The sequence below is a fragment of the Plutella xylostella genome, chromosome 31, assembly GCF_932276165.1.
Source record: "Plutella xylostella chromosome 31, ilPluXylo3.1, whole genome shotgun sequence".
NCBI classification, from domain to species: domain Eukaryota; kingdom Metazoa; phylum Arthropoda; class Insecta; order Lepidoptera; family Plutellidae; genus Plutella; species Plutella xylostella.
Genome location: NC_064011.1, coordinates 3,018,671 through 3,046,477, shown reverse-complemented (window position 1 = coordinate 3,046,477; position 27,807 = coordinate 3,018,671). Strand labels below are relative to the sequence as shown.

Below are 27,807 nucleotides of genomic sequence, written 5' to 3'. Positions count from 1 at the left end.
TAGTCGGCATGCCATCAAAGGCTCACACCTGCGTCATGCGTCATGCGTATTGTTTGGCGGAAAGAGTAAGGCTGAAAAGATGACCTTTTGTGATACTGATAAGAGTATTGTCCTTTTCTATAAGTGCAGTTTTATCGTCGTAAGTACAAAAAAACTGATGATAACTGATGTCAGAAAGTGGCTCTTGGACACCTGCTAAACCGTTTCAATGTTGATGAAACTTCTGTCAGTGTTTTATAATGAGTCAACACATATAATAAACCAGGTGAGATGCTGGCAGGTCTATGGCATCTTGGTGCCCCCATACAAAATGGTAATCTTGGGCTGCTAACTTTTATTTTCTGATCATCCCCTTGAATATTCACCAAAAGTCATTTAATCTGAAATTGCTGAAAATGGTTTCTAGGTATTAATAATACCTTTCATATGAACTATCATTTGCAGCTAATTTCCTTCAGGTTCCACCTGCAAACTTGATTATTCGTGAAATATTGTAAATTTTTACCCAAAATCTGTTAGAAAGTGGCTCCTGGACACCTGCTATACCGTTTCAATGTTGATGAAACTTCTGTCAGTGTTTTATAATGAGTCAACACACATAATAAACCAGGTGAGATGCTGGCAGGTCTATGGCATCTTGGTGCCCCCATACAAAATGATAATCTTGGGCTGCTAACTTTTATTTTCTGATCATCCCCTTGAATATTCACCAAAAGTCATTTAATCTGAAATTGCTGAAAACCGTTTCTAGGTATTAATAATACCTTTCATATGAACTATCATTTGCAGCAAATTTCCTTCAGGTCCCACCTGCAAACTTGATTATTCGTGAAATATTGTCAATTTTTACCCAAAATCTGTCAGAAAGTGGCTCCTGGACACCTGCTATACCGTTTCAATGTTGATGAAACTTCTGTCAGTGTTTTATAATGAGTCAACACACATAAATAACTAGGTGATATGCTGGCAGGTCTATGGCATCTTGGTGCCCCCATACAAAATGGTAATCTTGGGCTGCTAACTTTTATTTTCTGATCTTCCCCTTGAATATGAATATTCACCAAAAATCATTTAATCTGAAATTGCTGAAAACCGTTTCTAGGTATTAATAGTACCTTTCATATGAACTATCATTTGCAGCTGATTTTCTTCAGGTTCCACCTGCAAACTTGATTATTCGTGAAATATTGTCAAATTTTACCCAAAATCTGTCAGAAAGTGGCTCCTGGACACCTGCTATACCGTTTCAATGTTGATGAAACTTCTGTCAGTGTTTTATTATGAGTCCACACACATAATAAACCAGGTGAGATGCTGGCAGGTCTATGGCATCTTGGTGCCCCCATACAAAATGGTAATCTTGGGCTGCTAACTTTTATTTTCTGATCTTCCCCTTGAATATTCACCAAAAGTCATTTAATCTGAAATTGCTGAAAACCGTTTCTAGGTATTAATAATACCTTTCATATGAACTATCATTTGCAGCTGATTTTCTTCGGGTTCCACCTGCCAACTTGATTATTCGTGAAATATTATGATTTTTTACCCAAAATCTGTCAGAAAGTGGCTCCTGGACACCTGCTATACCGTTTCAATGTTGATGAAACTTCTGTCAGTGTTTTATAATGAGTCAACACACATAATAAACCAGGTGAGATGCTGGCAGGTCTATGGCATCTTGGTGCCCCCATACAAAATGGTAATCTTGGGCTGCCAACTTTTATTTTCTGATCTTCCCCTTGAATATTCACCAAAAGTCATTTAATCTGAAATTGCTGAAAACCGTTTCTAGGTATTAATAATACCTTTCATATGAACTATCATTTGCAGCTGATTTTCTTCGGGTTCCACCTGCCAACTTGATTATTCGTGAAATATTGTGATTTTTTACCCAAAATCTGTCAGAAAGTGGCTCCTGGACACCTGCTATACCGTTTCAATGTTGATGAAACTTCTGTCAGTGTTTTATAATGAGTCAACACACATAAATAACTAGGTAATATGCTGGCAGGTCTATGGCATCTTGGTGCCCCCATACAAAATGGTAATCTTGGGCTGCTAACTTTTATTTTCTGATCTTCCCCTTGAATATTCACCAAAAGTCATTTAATCTGAAATTGCTGAAAACCGTTTCTAGGTATTAATAATACCTTTCATATGAACTATCATTTGCAGCTGATTTTCTTCAGGTTCCACCTGCAAACTTGATTATTCGTGAAATATTGTCAATTTTTACCCAAAATCTGTTAGAAAGTGGCTCCTGGACACCTGCTATACCGTTTCAATGTTGATGAAACTTCTGTCAGTGTTTTATAATGAGTCAACACACATAATAAACCAGGTGAGATGCTGGCAGGTCTATGGCATCTTGGTGCCCCCATACAAAATGATAATCTTGGGCTGCTAACTTTTATTTTCTGATCATCCCCTTGAATATTCACCAAAAGTCATTTAATCTGAAATTGCTGAAAATAGTTTCTAGGTATTAATAATACCTTTCATATGAACTATCATTTGCAGCTGATTTTCTTCAGGTTCCACCTGCAAACTTGATTATTCGTGAAATATTGTCAATTTTTAACCAAAATCTGTCAGAAAGTGGCTCCTGGACACCTGCTATACCGTTTCAATGTTGATGAAACTTCTGTCAGTGTTTTATAATGAGTCAACACACATAAATAACTAGGTGATATGCTGGCAGGTCTATGGCATCTTGGTGCCCCCATACAAAATGGTAATCTTGGGCTGCTAACTTTTATTTTCTGATCTTCCCCTTGAATATGAATATTCACCAAAAATCATTTAATCTGAAATTGCTGAAAACCGTTTCTAGGTATTAATAGTACCTTTCATATGAACTATCATTTGCAGCTGATTTTCTTCAGGTTCCACCTGCAAACTTGATTATTCGTGAAATATTGTCAATTTTTACCCAAAATCTGTCAGAAAGTGGCTCCTGGACACCTGCTATACCGTTTCAATGTTGATGAAACTTCTGTCAGTGTTTTATTATGAGTCCACACACATAATAAACCAGGTGAGATGCTGGCAGGTCTATGGCATCTTGGTGCCCCCATACAAAATGGTAATCTTGGGCTGCTAACTTTTATTTTCTGATCTTCCCCTTGAATATTCACCAAAAGTCATTTAATCTGAAATTGCTGAAAACCGTTTCTAGGTATTAATAATACCTTTCATATGAACTATCATTTGCAGCTGATTTTCTTCAGGTTCCACCTGCCAACTTGATTATTCGTGAAATATTATGATTTTTTACCCAAAATCTGTCAGAAAGTGGCTCCTGGACACCTGCTATACCGTTTCAATGTTGATGAAAACTGTTTCTAGGTATTAATAATACCTTTCATATGAACTATCATTTGCAGCTGATTTTCTTCGGGTTCCACCTGCCAACTTGATTATTCGTGAAATATTGTGATTTTTTACCCAAAATCTGTCAGAAAGTGGCTCCTGGACACCTGCTATACCGTTTCAATGTTGATGAAACTTCTGTCAGTGTTTTATAATGAGTCAACACACATAAATAACTAGGTAATATGCTGGCAGGTCTATGGCATCTTGGTGCCCCCATACAAAATGGTAATCTTGGGCTGCTAACTTTTATTTTCTGATCTTCCCCTTGAATATTCACCAAAAGTCATTTAATCTGAAATTGCTGAAAACCGTTTCTAGGTATTAATAATACCTTTCATATGAACTATCATTTGCAGCTGATTTTCTTCAGGTTCCACCTGCAAACTTGATTATTCGTGAAATATTGTCAATTTTTACCCAAAATCTGTTAGAAAGTGGCTCCTGGACACCTGCTATACCGTTTCAATGTTGATGAAACTTCTGTCAGTGTTTTATAATGAGTCAACACACATAATAAACCAGGTGAGATGCTGGCAGGTCTATGGCATCTTGGTGCCCCCATACAAAATGATAATCTTGGGCTGCTAACTTTTATTTTCTGATCATCCCCTTGAATATTCACCAAAAGTCATTTAATCTGAAATTGCTGAAAATAGTTTCTAGGTATTAATAATACCTTTCATATGAACTATCATTTGCAGCTGATTTTCTTCAGGTTCCACCTGCAAACTTGATTATTCGTGAAATATTGTCAATTTTTAACCAAAATCTGTCAGAAAGTGGCTCCTGGACACCTGCTATACCGTTTCAATGTTGATGAAACTTCTGTCAGTGTTTTATAATGAGTCAACACACATAAATAACTAGGTGATATGCTGGCAGGTCTATGGCATCTTGGTGCCCCCATACAAAATGGTAATCTTGGGCTGCTAACTTTTATTTTCTGATCTTCCCCTTGAATATGAATATTCACCAAAAATCATTTAATCTGAAATTGCTGAAAACCGTTTCTAGGTATTAATAGTACCTTTCATATGAACTATCATTTGCAGCTGATTTTCTTCAGGTTCCACCTGCAAACTTGATTATTCGTGAAATATTGTCAATTTTTACCCAAAATCTGTCAGAAAGTGGCTCCTGGACACCTGCTATACCGTTTCAATGTTGATGAAACTTCTGTCAGTGTTTTATTATGAGTCCACACACATAATAAACCAGGTGAGATGCTGGCAGGTCTATGGCATCTTGGTGCCCCCATACAAAATGGTAATCTTGGGCTGCTAACTTTTATTTTCTGATCTTCCCCTTGAATATTCACCAAAAGTCATTTAATCTGAAATTGCTGAAAACCGTTTCTAGGTATTAATAATACCTTTCATATGAACTATCATTTGCAGCTGATTTTCTTCGGGTTCCACCTGCCAACTTGATTATTCGTGAAATATTATGATTTTTTACCCAAAATCTGTCAGAAAGTGGCTCCTGGACACCTGCTATACCGTTTCAATGTTGATGAAACTTCTGTCAGTGTTTTATAATGAGTCAACACACATAATAAACCAGGTGAGATGCTGGCAGGTCTATGGCAACTTGGTGCCCCCATACAAAATGGTAATCTTGGGCTGCTAACTTTTATTTTCTGATCTTCCCCTTGAATATTCACCAAAAGTCATTTAATCTGAAATTGCTGAAAACCGTTTCTAGGTATTAATAATACCTTTCATATGAACTATCATTTGCAGCTGATTTTCTTCAGGTTCCACCTGCAAACTTGATTATTCGTGAAATATTGTCAATTTTTACCCAAAATCTGTCAGAAAGTGGCTCCTGGACACCTGCTATACCGTTTTAATGTTGATGAAACTTCTGTCAGTGTTTTATAATGAGTCAACACACATAATTAACTAGGTGAGATGCTGGCAGGTCTATGACATCTTGGTGCCCCCATACAAAATGGTAATCTTGGGCTGCTAACTTTTATTTTCTGATCTTCCCCTTGAATATTCACCAAAAGTCATTTAATCTGAAATTGCTGAAAACCGTTTCTAGCTATTAATAATACCTTTCATATGAACTATCATTTGCAGCTGATTTTCTTCAGGTTCCACCTGCAAACTTGATTATTCGTGAAATATTGTCAATTTTTACCCAAAATCTGTCAGAAAGTGGCTCCTGGACACCTGCTATACCGTTTCAATGTTGATGAAACTTCTGTCAGTGTTTTATAATGAGTCAACACACATAATAAACCAGGTGAGATGCTGGCAGGTCTATGACATCTTGGTGCCCCCATACAAAATGGTAATCTTGGGCTGCTAACTTTTATTTTCTGATCTTCCCCTTGAATATTCACCAAAAGTCATTTAATCTGAAATTGCTGAAAACCGTTTCTAGGTATTAATAATACCTTTCATATGAACTATCATTTGCAGCTGATTTTCTTCAGGTTCCACCTGCAAACTTGATTATTCGTGAAATATTGTAAATTTTTACCCAAAATCTGTCAGAAAGTGGCTCCTGGACACCTGCTATACCGTTTCAATGTTGATGAAACTTCTTTTAGTGTTTTATAATGAGTCAACACACATAATTAACCAGGTGAGATGCTGGCAGGTCTATGACATCTTGGTGCCCCCATACAAAATGGTAATCTTGGGCTGCTAACTTTTATTTTCTGATTTTCGCCTTGAATATTCACCAAAAGTCATTTAATCTGAAATTGCTGAAAACCGTTTCTAGGTATTAATAATACCTTACATTGTCGCGCTTATGAAAATGGCTAGCTAAGAGGAGAGGTAGAAATGAGAGCCAGGGTTCAGCTTGACACAAATTTATTTATAGGTCAACGTGGGTTAGGCCTACACTACACGATCAGTCAGTTTTCAGTTGGTACGGATAGGGACTCCCCTGAGTCGAAGAGTATCGGCGTGGAATCCCGATAACGCGACCGGCGTGGAAGTCCTCTTCTCCAGTGCCCAGGTAGGTAGGCAGGCAGGTCACGTGGCCGTTGCGTGCGCGTGGCGTGTAGCTCGGCTGCGCGGCGTGGTCAGCAACACGAAGGTAGGGGGTTGCCGAACCAGCACGTAGAGGGCGAGCCGTAGAAGCCACGAAGGTGTACCGTGGAGTCGGTAAACCGTACCGTGGACGTAAGCGTGAACCTTGGAGTAGTAGCGTGGACCTTGGACCCTGGAAAAGATGGAAATCCAACGCATCAGTACACCGTTATCGTCTAGGTTCCACATACCGTCATCAAGACCTACAGCAGAGTACCTAATCTAGCTTGATTGAGGCGGCAGTGAAAACCAGAACGGAATACCTAACATTAATTAAATAAGAAATAGTAATAATAAGGAAAGGCCGAACGCGGTACACTAGCTGCAGCATAATTTGGAATAAAACTACGTTAATGCATTTAGGCAAGCTAGCGTATTCAAAAAGATAAAATAAAAGAAACAGGAAAGCTGATGAAACATCAAAATGATAATGCGTAATTGCATATCCGCCATCTTGGCTGTTATAAGTGCGCAGTAAGTTAAGTTAGCTAGCGCGTAAGCAAGCGAATAAAATAAGAAAGGAAGCTACGTTAAACAAATTTAAATTAACACTTTTAAAAGATAGTAGTACACGTTTAAAACACAAATAGGTTCCTAAAATGAGCTAAGCAAGTCTGATCACACTTACCCGATATTGGGGAAGACACACACACGATACCACTGGTAATGTCTAGGTCATTCGACACTTTAGAGCGGGCTAGGCACCTAGAGGACTGCCGTGAGGTAGGGTCACGCGCAGTCGATGCCGTAGCCCGTGGACGAATGATCGAGAGCCAGTGGTCACCGAGTGGGGCTGCCGCGATAGGTGGGGACAAGAACAAAAGACCGCTTCGCTGTCTAGGGATGGGAACGCGTCGATAATTTGAAGAATTATCGACGCCGAAGATTAAGTTATCGATAAAGTCGATACTTTAAAAGGGAATTTACAATTAAATTATTAAGTTAATTACTATGATGTAAGTTATTTATTTGGAAGAAATAAATAACGTTACAACATATGAACTATCATTTGCAGCTGATTTCCTTCAGGTTCCACCTGCAAACATGAATATTCGTGAAATATTGTAAATTTTTCACCCAAAATCTGTCAGAAAGTGGCTCCTGGACACCTGCTATACCGTTTCAATGTTGATGAAACTTCTGTCAGTGTTTTATAATGAGTCAACACACATAATAAACCAGGTGAGATGCTGGCAGGTCTATGGCATCTCGGTGCCCCCATACAAAATATCCATTAACCAACAAGGGCGTCAGTAAGTAAACGTCGTATTTTTTAGTATTTATTTGTTTTAGAACATATTATAGTGTTTATATGTTTATACCTAGCATTATTATTCCAATGTTTTTGGGGCTTTTTACGTGTTTTAATTGATAAAGTATGCAATGACTGAAGTGACCATCTTAATTTGGTCGGCTATTCAAAGGCTGCTAACTTTAGGCTGCTAACTTCACACACCTTTTGTGGAGTCATAACTTTAAAACATCTTTAGTTTATTTCCCTTTGTTTTGTAAATTTGTACACTCATTTTTTTTAATTTGTGCAACAAAGTATCCTACTACCTATCGCTATTTACACGCCAAGATTATGCTCGGTGGGTTAGCGTTCGCGCCCTATCACTACTATACTTATAATAATTAGTGTATGTAATGATTTTCGTACTTGTTTAACAAGTTCGTGATAGGTACACTGCTCCGATGAAAAAAGATCGGATTCCATTAGTTTTTTTGTTCGAGATCACGTATTTACCCATACGAGTAGCATCCGAATAGTCACTCGCTCCGTGTGTAGGTATCTTTATTGCAAAAAACTCCAATTTCCAAGACTTTTTAGAGCACCCTGTATGTGTACAATCACGCACAGCGGTGGCCGTGTGTTGTGTACGATCGACGAATCCTAATCTTGTAGGCAATAAACTATTCCGTGATACAAAAACATTGTTTATTTGCACAATTGACTTGGGTTACCCCAAACCGCGTATAATGGCCGATGAATACCACCAATTCAGTGATATTCCCTCTTATTATAAAATGTAGACTAAAGATAGTTCTGGTTTAGCACCGGTTATAGTCCAGGAATGTTTACAAACACGTAGTCTAGGTTTAGTCTAGCCGGGTTTAAACCAGAACTATCTTTAGTCTTCGTTTTATAATAACGGGATGTCTTACGTAAGTAAGTCAGTGAAAGAAATAGATATGAACTGTAAAGGTTGGATCTTCAGTCAAATAACAAATCTAATATACTTCAGTCAAATGTATATGGTGGTAAAGTGGTTTTGATCAGCCGAAAAGGAACTCTCAGAAGGCCATTATAAATAACTTTTGCTCTACAGCTTTTGAATTTTTATGGTTTTTTTTTTAATTTCTACATCCTACATAGAAATAGAGAACACCCCGTATATGTAATGTAACCCCAATAGTGTAACAAACGACTAGCTATGCTGAATTCCCCTTGAAGATCTGCGAATAAAACGAACACGAAAACCGAATCTAATATATCAGAGAAATTGATACAAATGACGTCATATCACTTGATACAGAGGCTCTCTGAAAGGGCCTTCCTTATAGTGTATTTCTACGTCATTACACGTAAGTTAGTAGTTGTTGGAACATAAGTACTTGAGTGTATGGTATTATCGAGTATTTATATAGCACTATCGACAGAAAAAGTTGGGGTTATGCGTTGGACGTGTGTGGTACTGTTCACGCAGGTATTAACATCCATCCAAAGGTTGTCTGATAGAGATTACTATAAGTAATAAGGCCACCTCTTGGTACTCTTTTATGTTCAGATTTTTGTTTCGTAATTTTTTTTCTAGGTGCAAATAAAGTGTATTGTATTGTATTGTATTTGTGTACGGATGTACCCTAGAGTTTGTTGTAAGTAGGTAGGTATATCATAAATTCTTGGAACAACCCTAGGTTCTAGTTTGTAGTTTGCAGACCAAGGTTTTTATACTTAAGATTATCGTAGCTATAGTAAGCACATTTTTTAAATCACTTGTCTAAAAACCTTTTCCTTACTAATGTATGTGTAACTACAGGGTGGTATTATTTTATTTTAGCGATAAATGAAAACCATCGTGCTTACGTGCCATAATAATATCGCCTACAGACGTTGGGTACTTAGTGTTTAGGGTTCAACAATAGGAATGGAGTTGTTCACGTGGCTTTCAATAGTTTAGATTTAAGTATTTTTAAGTGATGTAGTGTTCCTTAATTCCTTTAACATTCTTTTGAAGAAGACTAGCTTAGGTGCTTACCGGATTTTGGCCGAAATATGAGATAGTTTTAATATACATAACTACTAAGTAAAAAACCGATTACGTCTACTGAACCAACAAAAACAAACAACATAAACGCTTAGCACATTCTGCTAACGAGCTAAAAAATTAAAATAAAGCGTTATTAAAACATAAACTAACAGCGAAATAGGCGAAATTCAAAATGGCGGAAAGGCGCGCTGACTTGCATTTTTCTGCCACGAATTTCGCTAGTTTCCCGCCATCGTGAGTGGACGTAGCGACTGCTTTTTGTTTTTTTATCCTCCTGGCAACTAAAAGTTAAGTTTGTCACGTACATGACCAGCCTTGTGTTTGGTTCAAGTACTTTCAGGATATAAAAAATATAGGGGTTTTAGAAGCGGTACTCGTATAGTAAGAAGAAAGAGTCACTAACTTTTGGAATCATCATTTACCTATATCGTGATCATCAAGTCGGGTTGCCGATGTGAAAATTAAATTCCTCAGACGACACTTTATTTTTCCCTAAAATTACTTGAGTATACAATTTTGACAAACATATTTTTTTAAAGCCAAGCTTGCCTAGTCGTGGCCTCCACTCTTTCGCCTATACAGAGTTGCAAAAGTGGTATAGTGGTGACTCCAGTGGTAATTCTGAAGGCCTAGCACAGGGCGCAAGACGCGCACGCCAAGACATGTTTTGCGTCGCGCTCACTCAAATCGCGCGGTTTCGAGAGCGAGTGCGACGGTAAACTTTTGTCACGTCTTGCACCCCGTGATAGGCCGTCTGAATGCGGTAAAAGTCACGTGCACAACCAATGTATTATTTGTAAAAGAAAACTTCTTAATCCCAAAATTTCCAAAGTCGTAGCCCGTAGGACAAAAGTTTTTCAAAATGCCTTTTACTTAAGTACCATTTTAGGACTATCTACTATTATTATTATTATTGCCTACATACAATAATTATCATTTTTGCAACGTCCTGTAGGTACATTAAATATATATTATAAAAACAAATACAATGGCTTCAGCTGAATAGCTGAAAATTAATAATGCTGAGCTGTATTATGGCGAGCATTGGTTGTATTTGCATTACCTGCATCTAAAACGGAAACTTAATTATACAGTACTATTTCTATTAAGTATATTCTATTCTCTGGTGGTCTACCTGGCACTCTCGAATGGAACCTTTGTGCATATCCCATAAAGCCCCCAAAGCTTGGACCGTTTCCCACCACGCTGGTCCACTTCGGGTTTCCTAGTTCACATATCTAGATGTGCCGAATCTAAATGTGGACCCAAAAGATATTTGATAGATTTTGATAAAAAAATTATATGCAGAAGGCCTTGCGCAGGGTGCAACTCGCTAGATGCTACGTCAAATGTCATTTTTTTCCGTCGCACTCGCCCCCGAAACTGCGCAATGTGAGTGAGCGCGACGCAAAACTTTTGTCACGTCTTGGCGTGCGCGGCTTATGTCCCGTGCTAGGTCTTCAGGTTTCTTCATGATATTTTCCTTACCGTTAGGGCGATTCCGATTCGCTACCCTCTTATCACATGACACGTTGTAAAAGAGACCAAGTATTAGGGCAAAGCAAGCATGCATTGCTCAACTGAATACAAACATGTTGCTCTACGTTATGCTGAAACAAATGCAAAGGTTTAAAATTTTATTCTAAAGTGTATGTTTTCAGCGACTTTGCTTTACGATTGCTGGCTCTAAATTCAAATGAACTTATATTAAGATACTGTAATAGATAGATAGAGGTACAATATCCGTAGGTAGTAGGTAGGTAGGTTCTGAGCTTTTATTATTAGTTATATTTCACGGTGGTGTAAAGGTCTTTCGGCTAGTCAGATTAGCTTCAGGTTGTTGACTGCACTTTGTGTGTGTGTTTAAAGGGTAGGTATTTAGTTAGCCGAAAGGCAGTAACTGATCTCTACTTTTGTAAGTTTTGTACTACCACTTTTAGAAATAAGTGAAAATAAAATTAATGTAATGGTAAAAAGTCACGTGACAAAGTAGGTAAGTTACGATGGAGAAGCCAATTTTTGCTTGATGTTCTTTTTTTAGAAATCCTAACCCCCTTATTCATAAGTTACTGGACGGTTTATAACAGTTCATTAGCAAAAGCGTCCAGTTTTTTATGAATAAGGGGGTAAGTTTGGGCAAACGCAACTTATTTTTATTTTTTTAAATTAAGTTTCCGTTTCAGAAACAGGGTGGAAAAATAAACAAAGCGTATTAAAATCGTCAGTCCCCACATTTTCATGCCGTTCTACCGACTAGTACCGACACTACCGACCTACCGAAAAGCGGTCGCGACCGCAGAAACTCATTACAACCCTACTGTCATACACGGAGGTTTCAGCTAGTGTTGTGCAGTTCATCGATAAAGTCAAAAGAGTGCGATTTTGTAAAGTATTTTTATCATTGTCTGAAACACATGTACAAAAAGTGACAAAAACCGAGGGATAATCTATTTTGAACAGATTTTTGCCTAAGTAAAGATCTAAAATCATCAAAATTTCCGCTTAAATAATTAGTTAGGATCTCAATATCTGTGGTTAAAATAGGAATGTTAGGATCCATTTCCGTTCTTTTGACTTTAGATGGACTATTTTTCGCCTAATTAATTTACCTTGTACTTATCTCAATGTAGGTGTATGGTATGGAAGTCAGAATGTTATGCCTATGTCCAGTTACGATCACTGAAGCTAGTTCGAACTGGATAAGTACGTACACGTACTGTAATTATCTACTCTAACTCTAACCTAAATGAGTTTGGCCGTGTGTGTGGCCTAAAATTGGCTTGGGCGCGATACATCACTATTATTGGTCACAGAACAAGAGTTAATCTGTGCAACTTTAGCCTATGAGCCGTTTTCCTTGACAGCTGTCAGTTGAGCTTTTGGGTAAGCCGATAGATGGCGTGAAAACGCAGTGTACCAACTGCCAAAAATTACATAGAGAGCAAAGAGTACTAAACTCAGAATAAGAACTCACTAGTTGTGATTAAATGTCGGGTGGTAGCGCGAGCCATCCTTCCGAGGCTCAGACTGCATGTGGCTTGGGATAGTGCTAAGTATTCTGTGAATAGTTCTACCCGCGCCGTCACGTAGTGTTCTTTTCTCTATGCGCGCCGTTTGAACGGGTGCTGCGTGCGAGAACTGATGAGAAAACTTGAAAAGAACGGCTGTACGCACAATCGCACTGAACGCTGAAGCAACAGTGACATCGACATCATAGAGAAAATAATACTACAATTCTACCTACCTACGTCACTTTCACATTTCGTTAGCCTCACAGAATAACATATTGTGATCTGAGTGTGTTCTGAGGGTTTGAAAGTTGGTACAACCCCAGACAACGCCATCTATTTCTCCAAAAAGGAACTTTTTTTTTTTTTTAACAAACGCCTCATTGGTCCACACGGTCAATAGTGCCTGATTGTCACTTGTTTTGTATTTTAAACTTCAACTTTGTGGAATTCATTTTTGTGCTTTACTCAACTGTTCAATTATTTCGTTTCAGTCGTAAAAGTACATATTACTTACGCAATTAATTTATAAATATTTTGTAACTAGTCGATTAGAAAATAGGATCCATACATTAAAACAAGCGAAGAAGCTAAAAAGATTATTTTGCAGTTGGATTAATTTTCATGAAATACAGACTGTATAATGTCATTGTATATCAGGAGATTTAAATTATGTGAGCTCTGACAATAAATAGGTACAACATCGGTATCAACGTCCCCTCTGAAATTTCAATTAAATCCTGAATTAACAATTAATATTCTGAGTACCAAAACACATTCGCCACGTCAAAGAGAAATGATTCCTTCAGTTGCAACCGGATACGGAAACCACACGTCGCTATTCGCGGGGTAAGTGGCCGGAAGTGAGTCAACATTTCCGCCAGTGCTGCCACCTTTGAGCGAGAAACCGCAAAAGCATAGAGCATAGAGGTTGGGTGGTATTAATTGGCCTCCTTCAAGAAATGCTTTGTGAGAAGACATTTTTATGAAACTGGGTCTTCAAAAATTAGGAGAAGGAAAAGAGGAAAGGTGCAATTTGGTAGCCAAGAGGTTGCAGCTAACTCGACGTGTTCCAAGGCACAACATCTCTTCTACAACCTTAGTTATATTATAAGTAGTTATCATAGAATTACGAGTGTATCTACTTGTTATTTTATGTAGTTAGGTAGTAGGTAGGTACACCACCCTCAAATTCCTCCTTTACTTTCTATTTCTTAATGTTTAAGGTTGCCTGTAAGAGGTCGCTCTTAGCGATAAGACCGCCTATTGTTCATTGTTTCTAGTTTATAAGTATTGTCTGTATGTTTCAATATTTGTGGTCACTAATAAAGTTATTTTCTATTCTATTCTAATAGAGTGCTAACTATAAGTTTCTATAGGTTTATAAGTTTCTATGTCATTCATTTGTTTAGTGATGAAATTAATTTGAATTTACCCAGTGATATTGTAGCTTCACTACACGGCTACACAGGTAGTAACGTTGCGTTGATATTGTAATTTGTATTTGTAACTAGCATTATAACCGCATTTCGCCCGCTATCAATATGAGTAGGTATTTAATATTTATATCACTATTCATCATCAGAATTATGTCAGACCACACTGGTGGACTGTTTTTGATGCTAATCTTGTTGATGACAAACATTCTGAACTAGATTTTGTCACCGTGGTGAGACAAAGAGCCAGGTCAGAACTTTAGCCACGTCTTGGCGTACGCATATTGCACCATTGCACCCCGTGCTAGGCCTTCAAATCAGTTGTTGTCAGTAGGTACTTATCTAAATATCCAGGGTGCACTGGACTTAGGTACCTATACGTATACATCCTATACAAGGTGGCCCTGTCTTTCACGGATCAAACTGTTGGCGCTGAGGGTGGGTCATTATCTTTTCAGCTGACTGTACTTTTTTGTAAAAGACAACACAATCTTTGACCTAAATACACAATCTTTATTCGTACACTAAAGTGTCGGAACGAGCCTTTCATGTAATGAAACACAAACAGAATCTCTTAATTAGATTTAGTCTCAGTCAGGACAAAGATGTACAATCAAATAACACGAGGCTAATGGAATGAGCTCCTTAGTGCTTTTATATTATGGCAGTCCACCGTAGTTAGATATTATGTCTGTATTATGTACCTCTATCCACGTGTAAATAGAATGTAGATACCTACCTAGCTATCACTACTAGATGACTAGATACCTAATGTGTGATTTTCAGGTAGACTAGGTAGGCATGTAATGATAGGTACCTAATCACTAATAAATACGAATGTTTATAAATAACTTACTTTAACTTCTGTAAATAAAGGAAAAATAAAATGGCGACAATTTTCTTATATGCAAATTTACAGATGTTATAGATAATATAGAAGGGCAAATTGGTAAGTATATAACTTGTACTTATAAGCATTTACCCAATAAATGATTATTATTATTGCCTATCCATTTAGAAATATTTATGTAGGAAGCTTTTGTCCGAAAACACGTCAAGCTTTATTAGGCTCGTTGACAAAGACTAGACCATGCCTAGACCCAGGCGTAGACAGAAATGTAACAGGCGTCAAAATTAAAACACCACTCCTTCCTATTGGCAGTAAAAAGAAAACAAACAAGTGAAAATCGCCGCGTTACTTTTCCTTTTTTCAGCACATGCACTGAACACCTACCTACAGTCGGGTAGGCAGGGGTGATGATTACAAAGCTTATGTTACGTGTTGGGTGTTGAGCCTGCGTTCACAATCTGACAAAGAGCCTCCGTCAGGCTGGTGCTATGATAAAAGGTACTCTGTTTGGGTGGATGGCAGAAATTGGATTTTTTACGTCTTTTTGAATATCCGTAATAATTATGACTTAAGTATTAGAAGTTAAATAAATTCAATAAGTACTATCCATACGATACGAGTAGGTGCATAATGTTTTCCTTACCTTACTGTAAAGTTTCGTCTAAATTTATTATTCAGTAAGTACTTACTTATGTTTTTATGTGAAATAGTAACAAACGTATAGGTATGTACTTATGTAGTATGTACACACAAGTTCCCGACTTGAAAATGGTGGGTCAGGTAGCTATGATGGATCATAGCAGGTCATAAGCCTCTGCCTCACTGGAACAAAACATAATCTTAGTCCAAATCATATGAGCTACTTTATTTCACCTCCATGCTTAGCTGGCGGGTTGAAGATTTTCACACAGACTTTCAATACCCCAGACCCGAATCCAAATATCTGTCCCGGCCAGATAAGGTCTAATTTAAATACCTTACTCCGATCTCCAACACACCTCCCATGCGTGGAAGGCTGATAACGTAGCTCAGGGGGTTATTCTCAAAATCGACGAACGAATGAACGAGCATTGTCACGCAATGTGCTGCACTTTTGTTTTTCCGAAGCTCCGAAGCGCTGTACCTACTATCCACGGCTCTATCTAGTTGCATTAACCGTGCCGGTACCTGACAATACAATGTTCATCGTTCGTCGATTTACTGGCAGTTTCAATAACTCTATCGTCCGATGACTGGTAGTTACTTTCATACAATTTTGACATATCAAAAGTTACAACAAATGTCAAAATCGTATGAAGTAACTATAGCTCGACAACTTCGTGCGCGAACCTCCTTGCCCAACTATACCAGTCATCGGTAGATAGAGTTATAGAAACTGGCAGTTAGAGAGTGACCCCTCAGGTCCAATAATGGACTCTGTTCGTTCAGGGCACGGGCTGATTATGATGTTAATACCTCGCTTGTGTACCATAATTCAAAGTTCAGCAATATTGCCGGTGTTGGGCTCAATAATTGATCGAAAAGATGGACACATAAATCGGGAGAAATGTTCTAGCTAAGTAATAGACAGGGTGTTAAAAGGAAGGTATACTCGGAGGGTCATTCTGTACAATTCTGTTTTATTTTTATGTTAAAGACGTAAAATAAAAGTTACTTAAGTAAATCAGAATGACCCCCTGGACATTCCGTATAATATAATAAATGTAGGTAAGTTAATTTCAATGTCTGTGTCAGCTTATTAAAATTCCACCCTTTATGAATTCTCTCTAAATTTGCTAAAAACACTCTCTGTATTTTCTGGCATAAAAGTTTCTTTCTTACCTAGTTTTTAGATTGCCAAGGACATTTATTTCACCCATACGGTATAACGATATTTACCTACAATGAGCATTGTTATTTTTTACATTTCTCTAACATTTTATGTGCTTAACCTAACTATTGTGTCAGCCAAGCAAAATTATACGCAAACCCAAAATTGCTTACTCATGAAAATAACTGCTTGAATTACTTACTTACCCAGTGCTTCGATAGTAAGAATACCTAAGCACTAAATTCAAGTTAGGTACCTACAATAGGTAATGCTGAAACACAATAAATAAATCGTAATTAGGTACCAATTACGATTTATTTATTGTGTACTTATATACGTAAGTACCCAACAAGTAGATAAGTAATAACACTGACCATAACCTAGTGAGCAAAAGACTGAAAAGACTGATATGTAGGTAATTTAAATTTGCAATCCGTCATGAAAATAGTTTATCGCATAGGTATATAGTAGGAACATATTATAACAAGTACCTACTTACAGTACTCGTAGTACTATGGTAGAAATTAGGGAGATAATTTATAAAAGTTGCGCATTAGGCATACGCCCTGCTCGTAGACTTGTCTCACTGGCTTGCGTCTGTCGCCTAGGCATTCAGACCTAGGTGTACCTAGACGCCTAGGTATCAGTCTAGCGTGTCTGAAGTCTGAAGGGCAATGGCTGAAAAGCACTTCGTTTTGTCGTTTCGCGCTTTCTGTAACTCGGCAGTAGCAGTAAGTAAACAAGCGTATACCGGAGCGTAGCTAGATAGTGTAAAGTAACTACAAACCGTACACTATGTGGAGAAGACACACAAACCATAGACAACATATATTAATGAGCCGTTTTCCTTGACAGCTGTCAGTTGAGCTTTTGGGTAAGCCGATAGATGGCGTGAAAACGCAGTTTACCAACTGTCAAAAATTACATAGAGAGCAAAGAGTACTAAACTCAGAATAAGAACTCACTAGTTGTGATTAAATGTCGGATGGTAGCGCTAACTCTACAGTATCAAGGGAGGAGGAGCAGATAGCTCAACTACAACTCAATTAATACAGGAGAAACACAAGGAAACTGAGAAAACTTGAAAAGAAGGGCTGTACGCACAATCGCACTGAACGCTGAAGCAACAGTGACATCGACATCATAGAGAAAATAATACTACAATTCTACCTACCTACGTCACTTTCACATTTCGTTAGCCTCACAGAATAACATAATGTGATCTGAGTGTGTTCTGAGGGTTTGAAAGTTGGTACAACCCCAGACAACGCCATCTATTTCTCCAAAAAGGAACTTTTTTTTTTTTTAACAAACGCCTCATTGTCTATGTACTCGCGCTTCCTCTACACAACTGAATAAAATATAAAGTTTAGACTATATATATTTATATTTCATATTTAAATCGGTAGTTTCACTGAGAACATAGATAGGTGGTGCAATACCTAATTGTTTTAAGTTATTCTTGAGCGTCATCGCTTGTTGAGGAGGGTAGCTCTACATTTTTTATATCTACTGAAATCTAAACAAATTGAGACTACGCATTGGTGTGATTTTTGAAACTACCTACCGATTTAATTATCATTATTATTTATTTAATTATCATTATTATTTATTTAATTATCATTATTATTTATTTATTTTTTATTATCATCTCACTAGATCGCGAACCATAGGATATCGCGCTATCCCTACCCAATCCCGCTGCAACATTTGCATACCCCAGCCGCTAGAGTGGCACCTAGGTGCTCTAGGGCTTGTGAGGGCCTACTTAGTGCACCTACGTCCCTTCACACCGCACGACACATAATGAGTGCTGCGGCGCGTCTAGCCAGACTAATTGCAATGCTATGTGTGTTATTTAGAAAGATACAGTAGAATGAAGAATTTTTTTTAAGTTGATGGTGTAGTAGGTATTAGTGACCCTAACTGCTGGGTTTAAGGACCTGGGTTCGATCATCGATCGAGACACATAATTGTTTAAAGGCAAGCGTCCACCTATTCTATACAATGAATGCGATGCGACCGTTGCGTACGATGTCGAAAAGTGGACGCTTACCTTAACTTAAGGGTTAAGGGTGAAGATAAATGTTTATTATAAGGATCTCCAATCCGCCTAACAAGTGTGGAGATATGGCAATAACCCTCCAGTCTTGGAAAAGGCTCATGTGCTGCAGTTTATTATTACTGGCTGTACGTTTGCATTCCATAAACAAAATCCTTCCTAGTTCCTACCCTCAGAATAATAACAGTCTTTGTTCCTACCTCTATGCTAAGCACTCCGGCGAAAGCTCATAACAAGTACTAGACAGGAAGGGTGGCGCTACTAAACAAAACACTAGACAAACCAGCTAATGTATACTTGTATACCTACGTGTGTATGTATACATTTGTGTGTGTCGGCGCGAAGGCAGACAAACTCGAGACATGGTTGTTATTAAGATAACAATCCTTGAAGCCTAGGTGGTTGTATTTGTATTTACCTGGAAACTTACATGAAGTAAGTACATATTATTATATAAAGTCGTGAAAATAAAGAGTGAGATTTTGCAAATATTTTTATCATAGTCAGATAAGTACCTACTTATTTAATTTAGGTTAGGTAAATAGTAAATGTAACAAATCTATCAAATAACGGGTTAAGCCATTTGTTGGGATCCATTTCCGTTTTCATGACTTTATTAGATGTAAGTAGGTACTTACCTAGTTACTATAGGATGCTATAGGTATCGGTCTAATTACTCAGTTTTTTCGAATTTCTTATAAGTGAACATTACTTATACATAGAAGAAAAACAACCTTATTTAGTTTTTTTGTCAGATAGGTAGGTACTTATAGTACCTACATACTTACATATTTTATTTAATAAATTAATAAATACTAACTCAATCATTGTGATAAAATATTAATAAGATAGTTCTTTGTATTAACAACATTAACATTGTACATAGATAATATAATGTACTAAAGTCACAGATTAATAATACTGTGTATGTAACTATGCTGGTAGGTACTACGCAGTACTTACTACATAATAATATCTACCTACAGTTGTTTTCTTTTAACATAAAGACTAGGTACTTGCTTAGATAATTATATCGATTCTGAAGTCACAAAATTTAATTTCGGTGGTGTGGTGTCAAACTAAAAGCATAGCCGAATTTTCAACTTTTGACAGTGGTAAGTAAATTCAAATTGTGCGTGCCTTCAGAATCGCTACCAATACATTTACAAGGTAAGTACCAGTAAGTACTTAATATACAGGGTTATTGGTAAGTAAATAAATAAATAAATAAATAAATATAAATATGTGGGGACATCTCACACACGGCCATCCGACCCCAAGCTAGGCAGAACCTGTGTTATGGGTGTCGGACAGCTGATATATCTACACAAATACATAGATAGATAGATACTAAATATAAATATCAACACCCAAGACCCGAGTACAAATATCTGTCTTTAAACAAATATCTGCCCCAGCCGGGAATCGAACCCGGGACCTTCGGCATAGCAGTCAAGTAGACCTGATCCTTTCAGGAGGTGATAGAGGAAGGCATTTCCAGTCGATTAAACGCTATAATGCATTATCCGAAACTTAACCATTTCTAAGATAAAGTTTTTGTAACTCTTTGTGAGTAAAACTAGGAAACACCTTATCATCATCAGCCCATAATCGTCCACTGGACCTACAGAATAGGTAATAGTGTCGTGAATTCTTTACTAACTTCCAAGCAAGCTGCTATCAATATTTTTGCGATCACATTCCTTTTTACTGCCGTCTTCTATCTGAAATGAAAAAAAACGTATGTTAACAAGTCAGTAAAGTCAACAAACGTCCTATAACGAGGCGTAAGACGCGACAAAAGTTTTACGTCTCACTCGCTCTTGAAGCCGCGCGATGTGAGTGAGCGAGACGCAAAACTTTTGTCACGTCTTGCACCCCGTGCTAGGCCTTCAGGACGTTAAAATTATATATTGTACAGTGGCCTGCACAGAAGAAACCTGACTCGTTAAAGAGATAATTGTTGCTGAGAGGTGGTCAGGAAGCCAAATGTAGGTACTAGGTACTCATAATATTATAATCATAAGCATGTAAATACTTTTAAAAATGTAATTTCCTCTATCTTTGAGTATATTATGTATGTATGTATTTAAGTATTTATTATTAAAACTGAATGTTTACTACATCATTTGTACACCTTCCTCATTTATTCTTTTAGTCTCTCCTCCACCCAAAGGTTGCCTGGAAGAGATCGCTTTTAGCGATAAGGCCGCCTATTGCGTTGTATTCACTGTATTATAAATTGTTATTTGTGTTCTGTTTAGTCAATAAAGTAGTATTCTATTCTATTCTATTCTATTCTAATGCTTACCTCACTAAAAAAGTTAATGACTATGACAAATATTTCCAAGTTAGTCATAGCCACTATGTGTGGTCCAGTGATTGTTTCGTAAACATCAAGAGACGTGGCAAACTTGGAGTCGGGCAGCTCCGCAATCTCTTCAAATATAGGCTGCTGCGCTCTTTTCTGTCTCGACAAATAATACAACAATATCTTGCCTTCTTTGGTAGCTATTAATATTACATCACCGTAGAAAAATACAGCGGTCACAAAAGGAAAATCCATGTACCAATGTCTGTAATCTTCCGCTTCGATTTGAAACAAGTTTCGTGAATAACAAATATAATTACAGTCGTCCAACATTACAACGTATTTGATCCTTTTTATCCATTCCTCTGGACAATTTATTGCTTTCACTGATACTTGTTTCTCTTTATTTACACTCAGTATTTTCCCACATGGTGTAAATATGTGGACAATTCCATAGCTATACCGTATATAGCTTATTTTATAATCACTTATGAGAAAAACTTCAGCTGTAGCTTCTTTCATGGTCAAATCAACTCTCATGATATGCTGTTTGTAGTAAAAGTACAACTCATGCTCAGATAGTGAGAATCCTTCGGCTAAAAATGTTGTTTCAGTGTCACATTTTGATCGGAATGCATTGTTGCGGATACTAAGTGTGTGATTAGTGAATAAGACCACAGAAACAAAAGAGTTGTAAGCGGTTCTCAGTACATCTTTTAGAGGCAAAGCCACAGGTATGTTACGTAGATACTGTGAGTCATAACATCTATCTTTCTCTTTTAGAACTAAAGGCTGTAGCGTATGGATATTTTCGGCAGTAGCGTCACTAAAATCATAGAGTTGGATGACATTTCTGGGGTATTCATGGAGATTATTCCACATTCGAAGGTTCCTGTATATTTTACACCACTCCAGCTGAGCACCACATTTCGTTCTAACTATTTCTGAAGATAGTTTGAATTCTTCCACACACATCTTTTTCCATAGGAGCGCATTTTCATCGACAATTTCTAAAAAATATTTGCACACGGCTCGCAATTGCACCAAAGTGGTACCATTGGTGCATAGTAATATTTTCTCTAAAATTTCTAATGGTAGATTTAACAAATTTGCTTCACTTATATTGCTCTTCATTATTGTATTTACATAATACTTATTTTATTTTGGAGTAATCTGAAAAAAAAACAATAAAAATCTATGAATTATGCATTATTAAACGTAAATTAATATGATATGATAATTATGTTGATTACGCTTACTCAGAAGTTAAGACATGGGTATTATGCATAGGTACTTTCAGTATTAGTTAAGTACTTACTCATTTAATCATTTATTATCATGATTTCCCAAATAAACGAAATGAAATGATTTACAACGAAATATTCTCTTCACTGAATAGTTTGTTTATAAAACATGTTTATATACGCAGGCGTCCAATAATACAATTTACTTAGTTATGGATCTAAAATCATAACTTTTGAGAAGGTAGATAATTTGTTTCTATAATAATAACCTGTTTTGTGTGCCTTACAATAAATAAATAAATAAAATTAAAAATCATTTTGTATTGAATAACCTAACATTTTATGCTCAAATCAAAACAACAAACATTTGGAATAGACAGGATAGACTACGATCAGCTGAGTTCTGTCGGTGACAGATAGATTAATAAGTGATCTATGGTAGGGCGCAGAGAGGCTGTTATTATTCTGAGCCAGAAAGTGAGCGTATCATCACATCATCAGCGACTTTTATCGGGGTGCACGAGAGGACCCCAAGGACTTTGTATATCTTAAAACGTTGATAGCCGAATAGAATCTTATTACAACAGCTTACGATGTGTTTTTGTAATTAACATTTTTTCAGTACTCAGTCCTGCTATATATACAAAGTCCTTGGAGGACCCTCTTCGAGTGACGTAACCTGTTCCTTACATTAGGTTTGTCCAGCGCGGCGGCGCACCCATGATTTCTGGACATGGATCACCACCATTCATTCCATTAAATTTCCATCAACAAAACGATCAAATGTTTTCATCACGGAATAAAGGAGAATCGTTTTATTTATCTTTATCACTCGTGGTTGGGAGTTGGGTATAGGGAACAGGCCCTATGGGCTTCCCTATGGGCTATAGGTAGGTTATTTTCACGGAAAAGTCACTCGGTAGAACCACTCTCTAGGCGGGGTAGATATGAAAGTACGAGGAACTGTTTTTTTTTATTGGTAAATACTTGGTAAATACCTAGGTAGATAAAAAATAACGCGCTGGATATTTGTCTGTAAGCACAAAAACTGCAGCTCTCTAGATCGGGATCTTTATTATTCTGAGGCTGGCCCGCCATTTTTGGACACAGACTAAAACAAGCCCGGTAATCTGGGGGATTTGTGCAAAAAAATGGCGGTCATTTAGGTAGTTAAGTTTGTTGTGTTTGAAACTTTGGAATATTTCATGCTATCCCGTTTTAGAGTAAGTACCTAATATACCTAAATATAGTTTAGTGATGGGATGCGATTTAAGGTACGTACGTATTTTACTCAGAATCTCCTTCGTCATATTATTGTTTGTATGAGCATAAATAAATAATAACATCCACAACGCAGCAGCCGTTTAAAACTGAGAAAATTACAGATTACATACCTTTGGAACCTACCCTTTTGTACAGCAGCGTACTTATACAATGCTGCCTTCCAACCTTATTGTACCATCCCACCGTTTTTGTTTCATTCTATTTTACGATATACCTACCCACTTATTACTTCAAGTAGGTACTTACCAAGTCCTTTTGATATAAGTAACTACTTATGTAATAAAATAAATAAAATTAACTTAATATTTTTCAGTTTACTGTACTTATTTGAGCTTGAAAGATTAGAAGAGCTTGAAAGATTAGAACAAGAAGAACTACGAAGAAGTAGAAGACGTAGAAATAGATATAGAAATTTCAGGATAACCATAAATAGATATAAATCTACTATGAATATAAACGAATTGCCGATAGAGTTATTGGAGAAGATCCTGATTTATACTGATGGTGTTTTCTTAGCAAGATACAGGACAGTCTGCAAACGGTGGTACAATGTTATCACACAAAGCAACTATCTTTGGATACACAGGTGCATGCTAGAATCTAAAGCAAACAGCCTTAAAGCTAAAGAAAACTCAAGCCCAGATATATCTTGGTACCAGATATATAGAAACTTGAATATGTGGCCACACATTTCAAAACAAAAGAAGAAGTTGCTAAATTTCTTTCGGTTGCCCTCACACGAAACTGAGACAACAACAGCAGACCTAAACCAAGGCATCCTTGTTGTGAACAGCCGTGACTACACTAAGCTTGTGGATGTCAATCGGCCGGGTACTAAGCCAATCATAATAAACGGGAAACAGAAATGCGAGAAAATTGTCAGTACTGATAATGTCACGGCATTGTTGATAGACACAAACTTGCTATACATACAACGTACAGTGAACTTTAATGACATGAAGTCTGAAGCTCTATTTGAGGATGTCAAAGTGTTTTCCCTACACGAGGAAGAGTTGTTTTACTGTACACGGAATAATATTATATACAGGGTGGATTTATTGAAAAAAGACTTGGAAAAAGAGCTATGTTTCAACTTTCGTGATACCACTACTGTTTACAAAACTAAGGACAATGTTCAACATTTGTTCGTCAAATACGTAAAAACTGGATGTGTAGATATAGTATTGTACACTGAAGATGCTTGCATATACACATACAGAAACAATATCTTGTATAGTACAGCATTAGTGATGAACTTCTTATACAGGTTGAATTATTCCGTTGTCGATGAACACACAATGATTGGATACTTAGGCAATCTTATGAAGATTACTACTCCAGGAGAAAATTTAGTACTAACATTCCCAGCAATACAAGTAGCAGTCCTGTACAATAATCATCTAGTTTTTGCTACGCAGAACAACAAAATATACGTATTGAACTTGGTGAAAATATTCGGGAAATACATGTTCGAAATTGATGAGAACTTGTTTGACCAGATCGGTTCGGTGCCCAAGAAGTGTGTAGTGAAGAAGATTTGTATAACGGAAGGGTGTACAGGCCCCATTATAATGGTTTCTACAACGGAGCGAATATATCTGTACAAAACCAACTTCTTCCCAATGGTAAGAATTTTATAACTTAATATTATCTTACAAGTAGGCAACAATAATATGTATAACTAAATAAATATTTTCCGTAATTTCATTATCTCACAGACTAGGTACTTACCCCATAGATCATATTATTAACTTCCTGTAGATCCTGCTAGATGGCGCCACTCCTCACCCCGCCACTTAATCTACAAATTAAATAAATATATGGGGACATCTCACACACGTCCATCTGACTATCATACCATTATATGTATCGGACAGCTGATACACAGATACATTAAATTTAACACGTTTTGATTATTTTCATACTTACAGAACACATTAACTCATACTATCTATTTTATGGTTTACAGGACAAAGGACCAAGAATTTTCGAGAACACGAAACTGTATGAAAGACTGACTGCATTGAGGGACAGACTTGAAGAGAAGCACAGAGCAGATGTCTTGGCCATTGTAAGACGGCCAACTAAGAGGAAATTATCTACCTAGTCGGTGGTAAGAAGAAGCGAAAACAGGTACAAGTCGGCTTCATAAGTAGGTACCTACACACATTTTTACCTTGTTAAAGTTATGGTTTCTCAAACTCACCAGATGCCTATCTATTCGTTCATTAAACATCGATACAAACGTGTAAAGTACTTACGAAGTTGACCATTCTTAACTTTATTCTTACTACTAAAAATTTGTAAATGTAGTAAAATATTAGTAAGTTGCATAAATTTACTTCCAATCAAAACACCTACTACCAAAGTATTTCGCTACTTATGTGCAATGACGTATGGCTTGTTTTTTAAATGTTGATTTTTAAAATTATATTTTTGGAATGTTATTTTATTTAATTTCTTAACTATATATAAGGAGTGATTTTTGATTTGTCTACAAGCTAAAAAAGTACCTATAGTCATATACATAAATTATTGTGTATGAGTAAAACATGTGATACTAATGTAAACATTCTATGACCAATTATTTATATATAAATGGTTCCGTTATTAATAAATATTTATAAATATATTCATCCGTCCTATATAGGCTGTTGCAAAAAGGGTAAAAAGGTAAGTGACCAACTAAGTTTCTATGGAAAATTGGAAAATGAATATATTTTTTCGTGAATTTTTAAATTCTGATTTCAGTTTCGGGCTTAGATATAATATGCTGCACATGCTGGTTTCGGCTTACTATACCCTTTTTGCAACACCCTGTATAACTGCTTAAGTAGGTCTAATATTTATTTGCTTTAATACTTACAGGCTGTCAAAAAATATTTTGTTACAATATTACCTAAGTCACACCAGTTCCTTTACCATTATCGAAAAAGACTGATTAATACTATTTTATGTACTTACCTATAGATAAGTAATGTTACAGTAGGTAATTCATAAGCACAAAATTTTAAATGTTCATAGAATAATCCTTTACCAATATTATAATTTATAACTTTAAGTACTTATCTACCTACTTAGACATTTTTCGTCTAATGTTACTCGCCAGTTATCGTTTGTCTTTTTAAAAGTTAAATTCCTACCTTATTATGTATTGTCAGAAAATAATGTATTCTGTCATATGAGAATTTACATAGTTACCTCGGTTCGATATCATAAGTCGCCCAGTCCATACAAAGCTTAATTTTCCCATAAAAGCTTGTATTTAATTACAAAATAGTTTGTAGGTACTTACTGATTTGTATAAAAGCTTTGGACTAAATCCGGTTCTAAATCAGTAGGTTCTAATTTGTAGTCTAGGGGGGATATTTGATCAGTATAATGTGCCATGTAATATTACTGAAAAATAAAAAGGCTGTTGTTATAAATGTGATTTAATTATAATTATAATGTGTAATAAATGTATACTTACCCTATGTTCTTCGTATGAGCCACGCTGATCATGAAAACATTGTAGGTTCTATTCGTTAATTCGTTTCTTAATTTTCGAGACTTTTAAGTAGTTACATTCGGCTAAATAGATATCTGACCACCACTTCGTAATTCAATTCACGATTAGTTACTTCATTCAGCTGTGAAGCGCCACCTACCAGTTTATAAACATTCTAGCCAAACATAGGTACAGAAAAAGGCTTGTTTAAACTTGATTCTGATACCAACTTATACATACAAGTAATTCAAATAAACACTTGTATTAATAAGGGGTGGTCAGATATCTCTGTGGAAGATTGTACTAAGATAGACTGTTATTTTGATTCTTATGAAAATCACTCAGTCGTGTATTTTAGTCTTTATACGTGGTCTTACTATAAATAGAAAATATACTTACTTTGATCTCATTGTTTTCCTTAAAATAAATGTTGATTTTGATTCGTTTGTGTTATTTCTCTATCATATATTGTCGTCAATCGCAATATAGCTTACTTGTCTTATATGATCAGCCTAGAAAGGTAGGTACTTAAGTAGTTACCTTCCTTTTCATCTAGTTCTGAGGTACTTAACCATTTTGAGTTTCTTATTAATGTAGGTATGTACCTATCTA

At 36.6% G+C, this 27,807-nt stretch overlaps 2 protein-coding genes across 3 annotated transcripts; one reads left to right on the top strand and one right to left on the bottom strand.

The window, feature by feature from the left end:
• Positions 1-20,326: 20,326 nt before the first annotated feature.
• Positions 20,327-22,784, bottom strand: LOC105392636. Its single transcript, XM_038114578.2, has 3 exons — positions 22,496-22,784; positions 21,178-22,350; positions 20,327-20,590 (listed from the first exon to the last, which is right to left on the bottom strand). Exons 2-3 carry the CDS (start codon positions 22,309-22,311, stop codon positions 20,525-20,527), a joined length of 1,200 nt encoding a protein of 399 aa, XP_037970506.2. The 5' UTR covers positions 22,312-22,350; positions 22,496-22,784; the 3' UTR covers positions 20,327-20,524.
• Positions 22,785-23,577: 793 nt separating this feature from the next.
• LOC105392635 lies at positions 23,578-26,393 on the top strand. Of its 2 annotated transcripts, none has more exons than XM_038114637.2 (3): positions 23,578-23,644; positions 24,019-25,330; positions 25,675-26,393. In XM_038114637.2, exons 2-3 carry the CDS (start codon positions 24,152-24,154, stop codon positions 25,810-25,812), a joined length of 1,317 nt encoding a protein of 438 aa, XP_037970565.2. In that variant the 5' UTR covers positions 23,578-23,644; positions 24,019-24,151; the 3' UTR covers positions 25,813-26,393. The 2 variants fall into 2 exon arrangements, with proteins under 2 accessions (XP_037970565.2, XP_048488306.1); XM_048632349.1 differs by having other exon boundaries at positions 23,609-23,695.
• The last annotated feature ends 1,414 nt before the right edge of the window (positions 26,394-27,807 follow it).

Excerpts from the sequence above, each read along its gene's own strand:
- LOC105392636 (XM_038114578.2), bottom strand. The coding sequence starts at position 22,311 with ATGAAGAGCAATATAAGTGAAGCAAATTTGTTAAATCTACCATTAGAA. Across the intron at positions 20,591-21,177 it reads TCATTAACTTTTTTAGTGAG|ATAGAAGACGGCAGTAAAAA; the intron begins GTAAGCATTAGA and ends TTTTCATTTCAG.
- LOC105392635 (XM_048632349.1), top strand. Across the intron at positions 25,331-25,674 it reads AAACCAACTTCTTCCCAATG|GACAAAGGACCAAGAATTTT; the intron begins GTAAGAATTTTA and ends TATGGTTTACAG.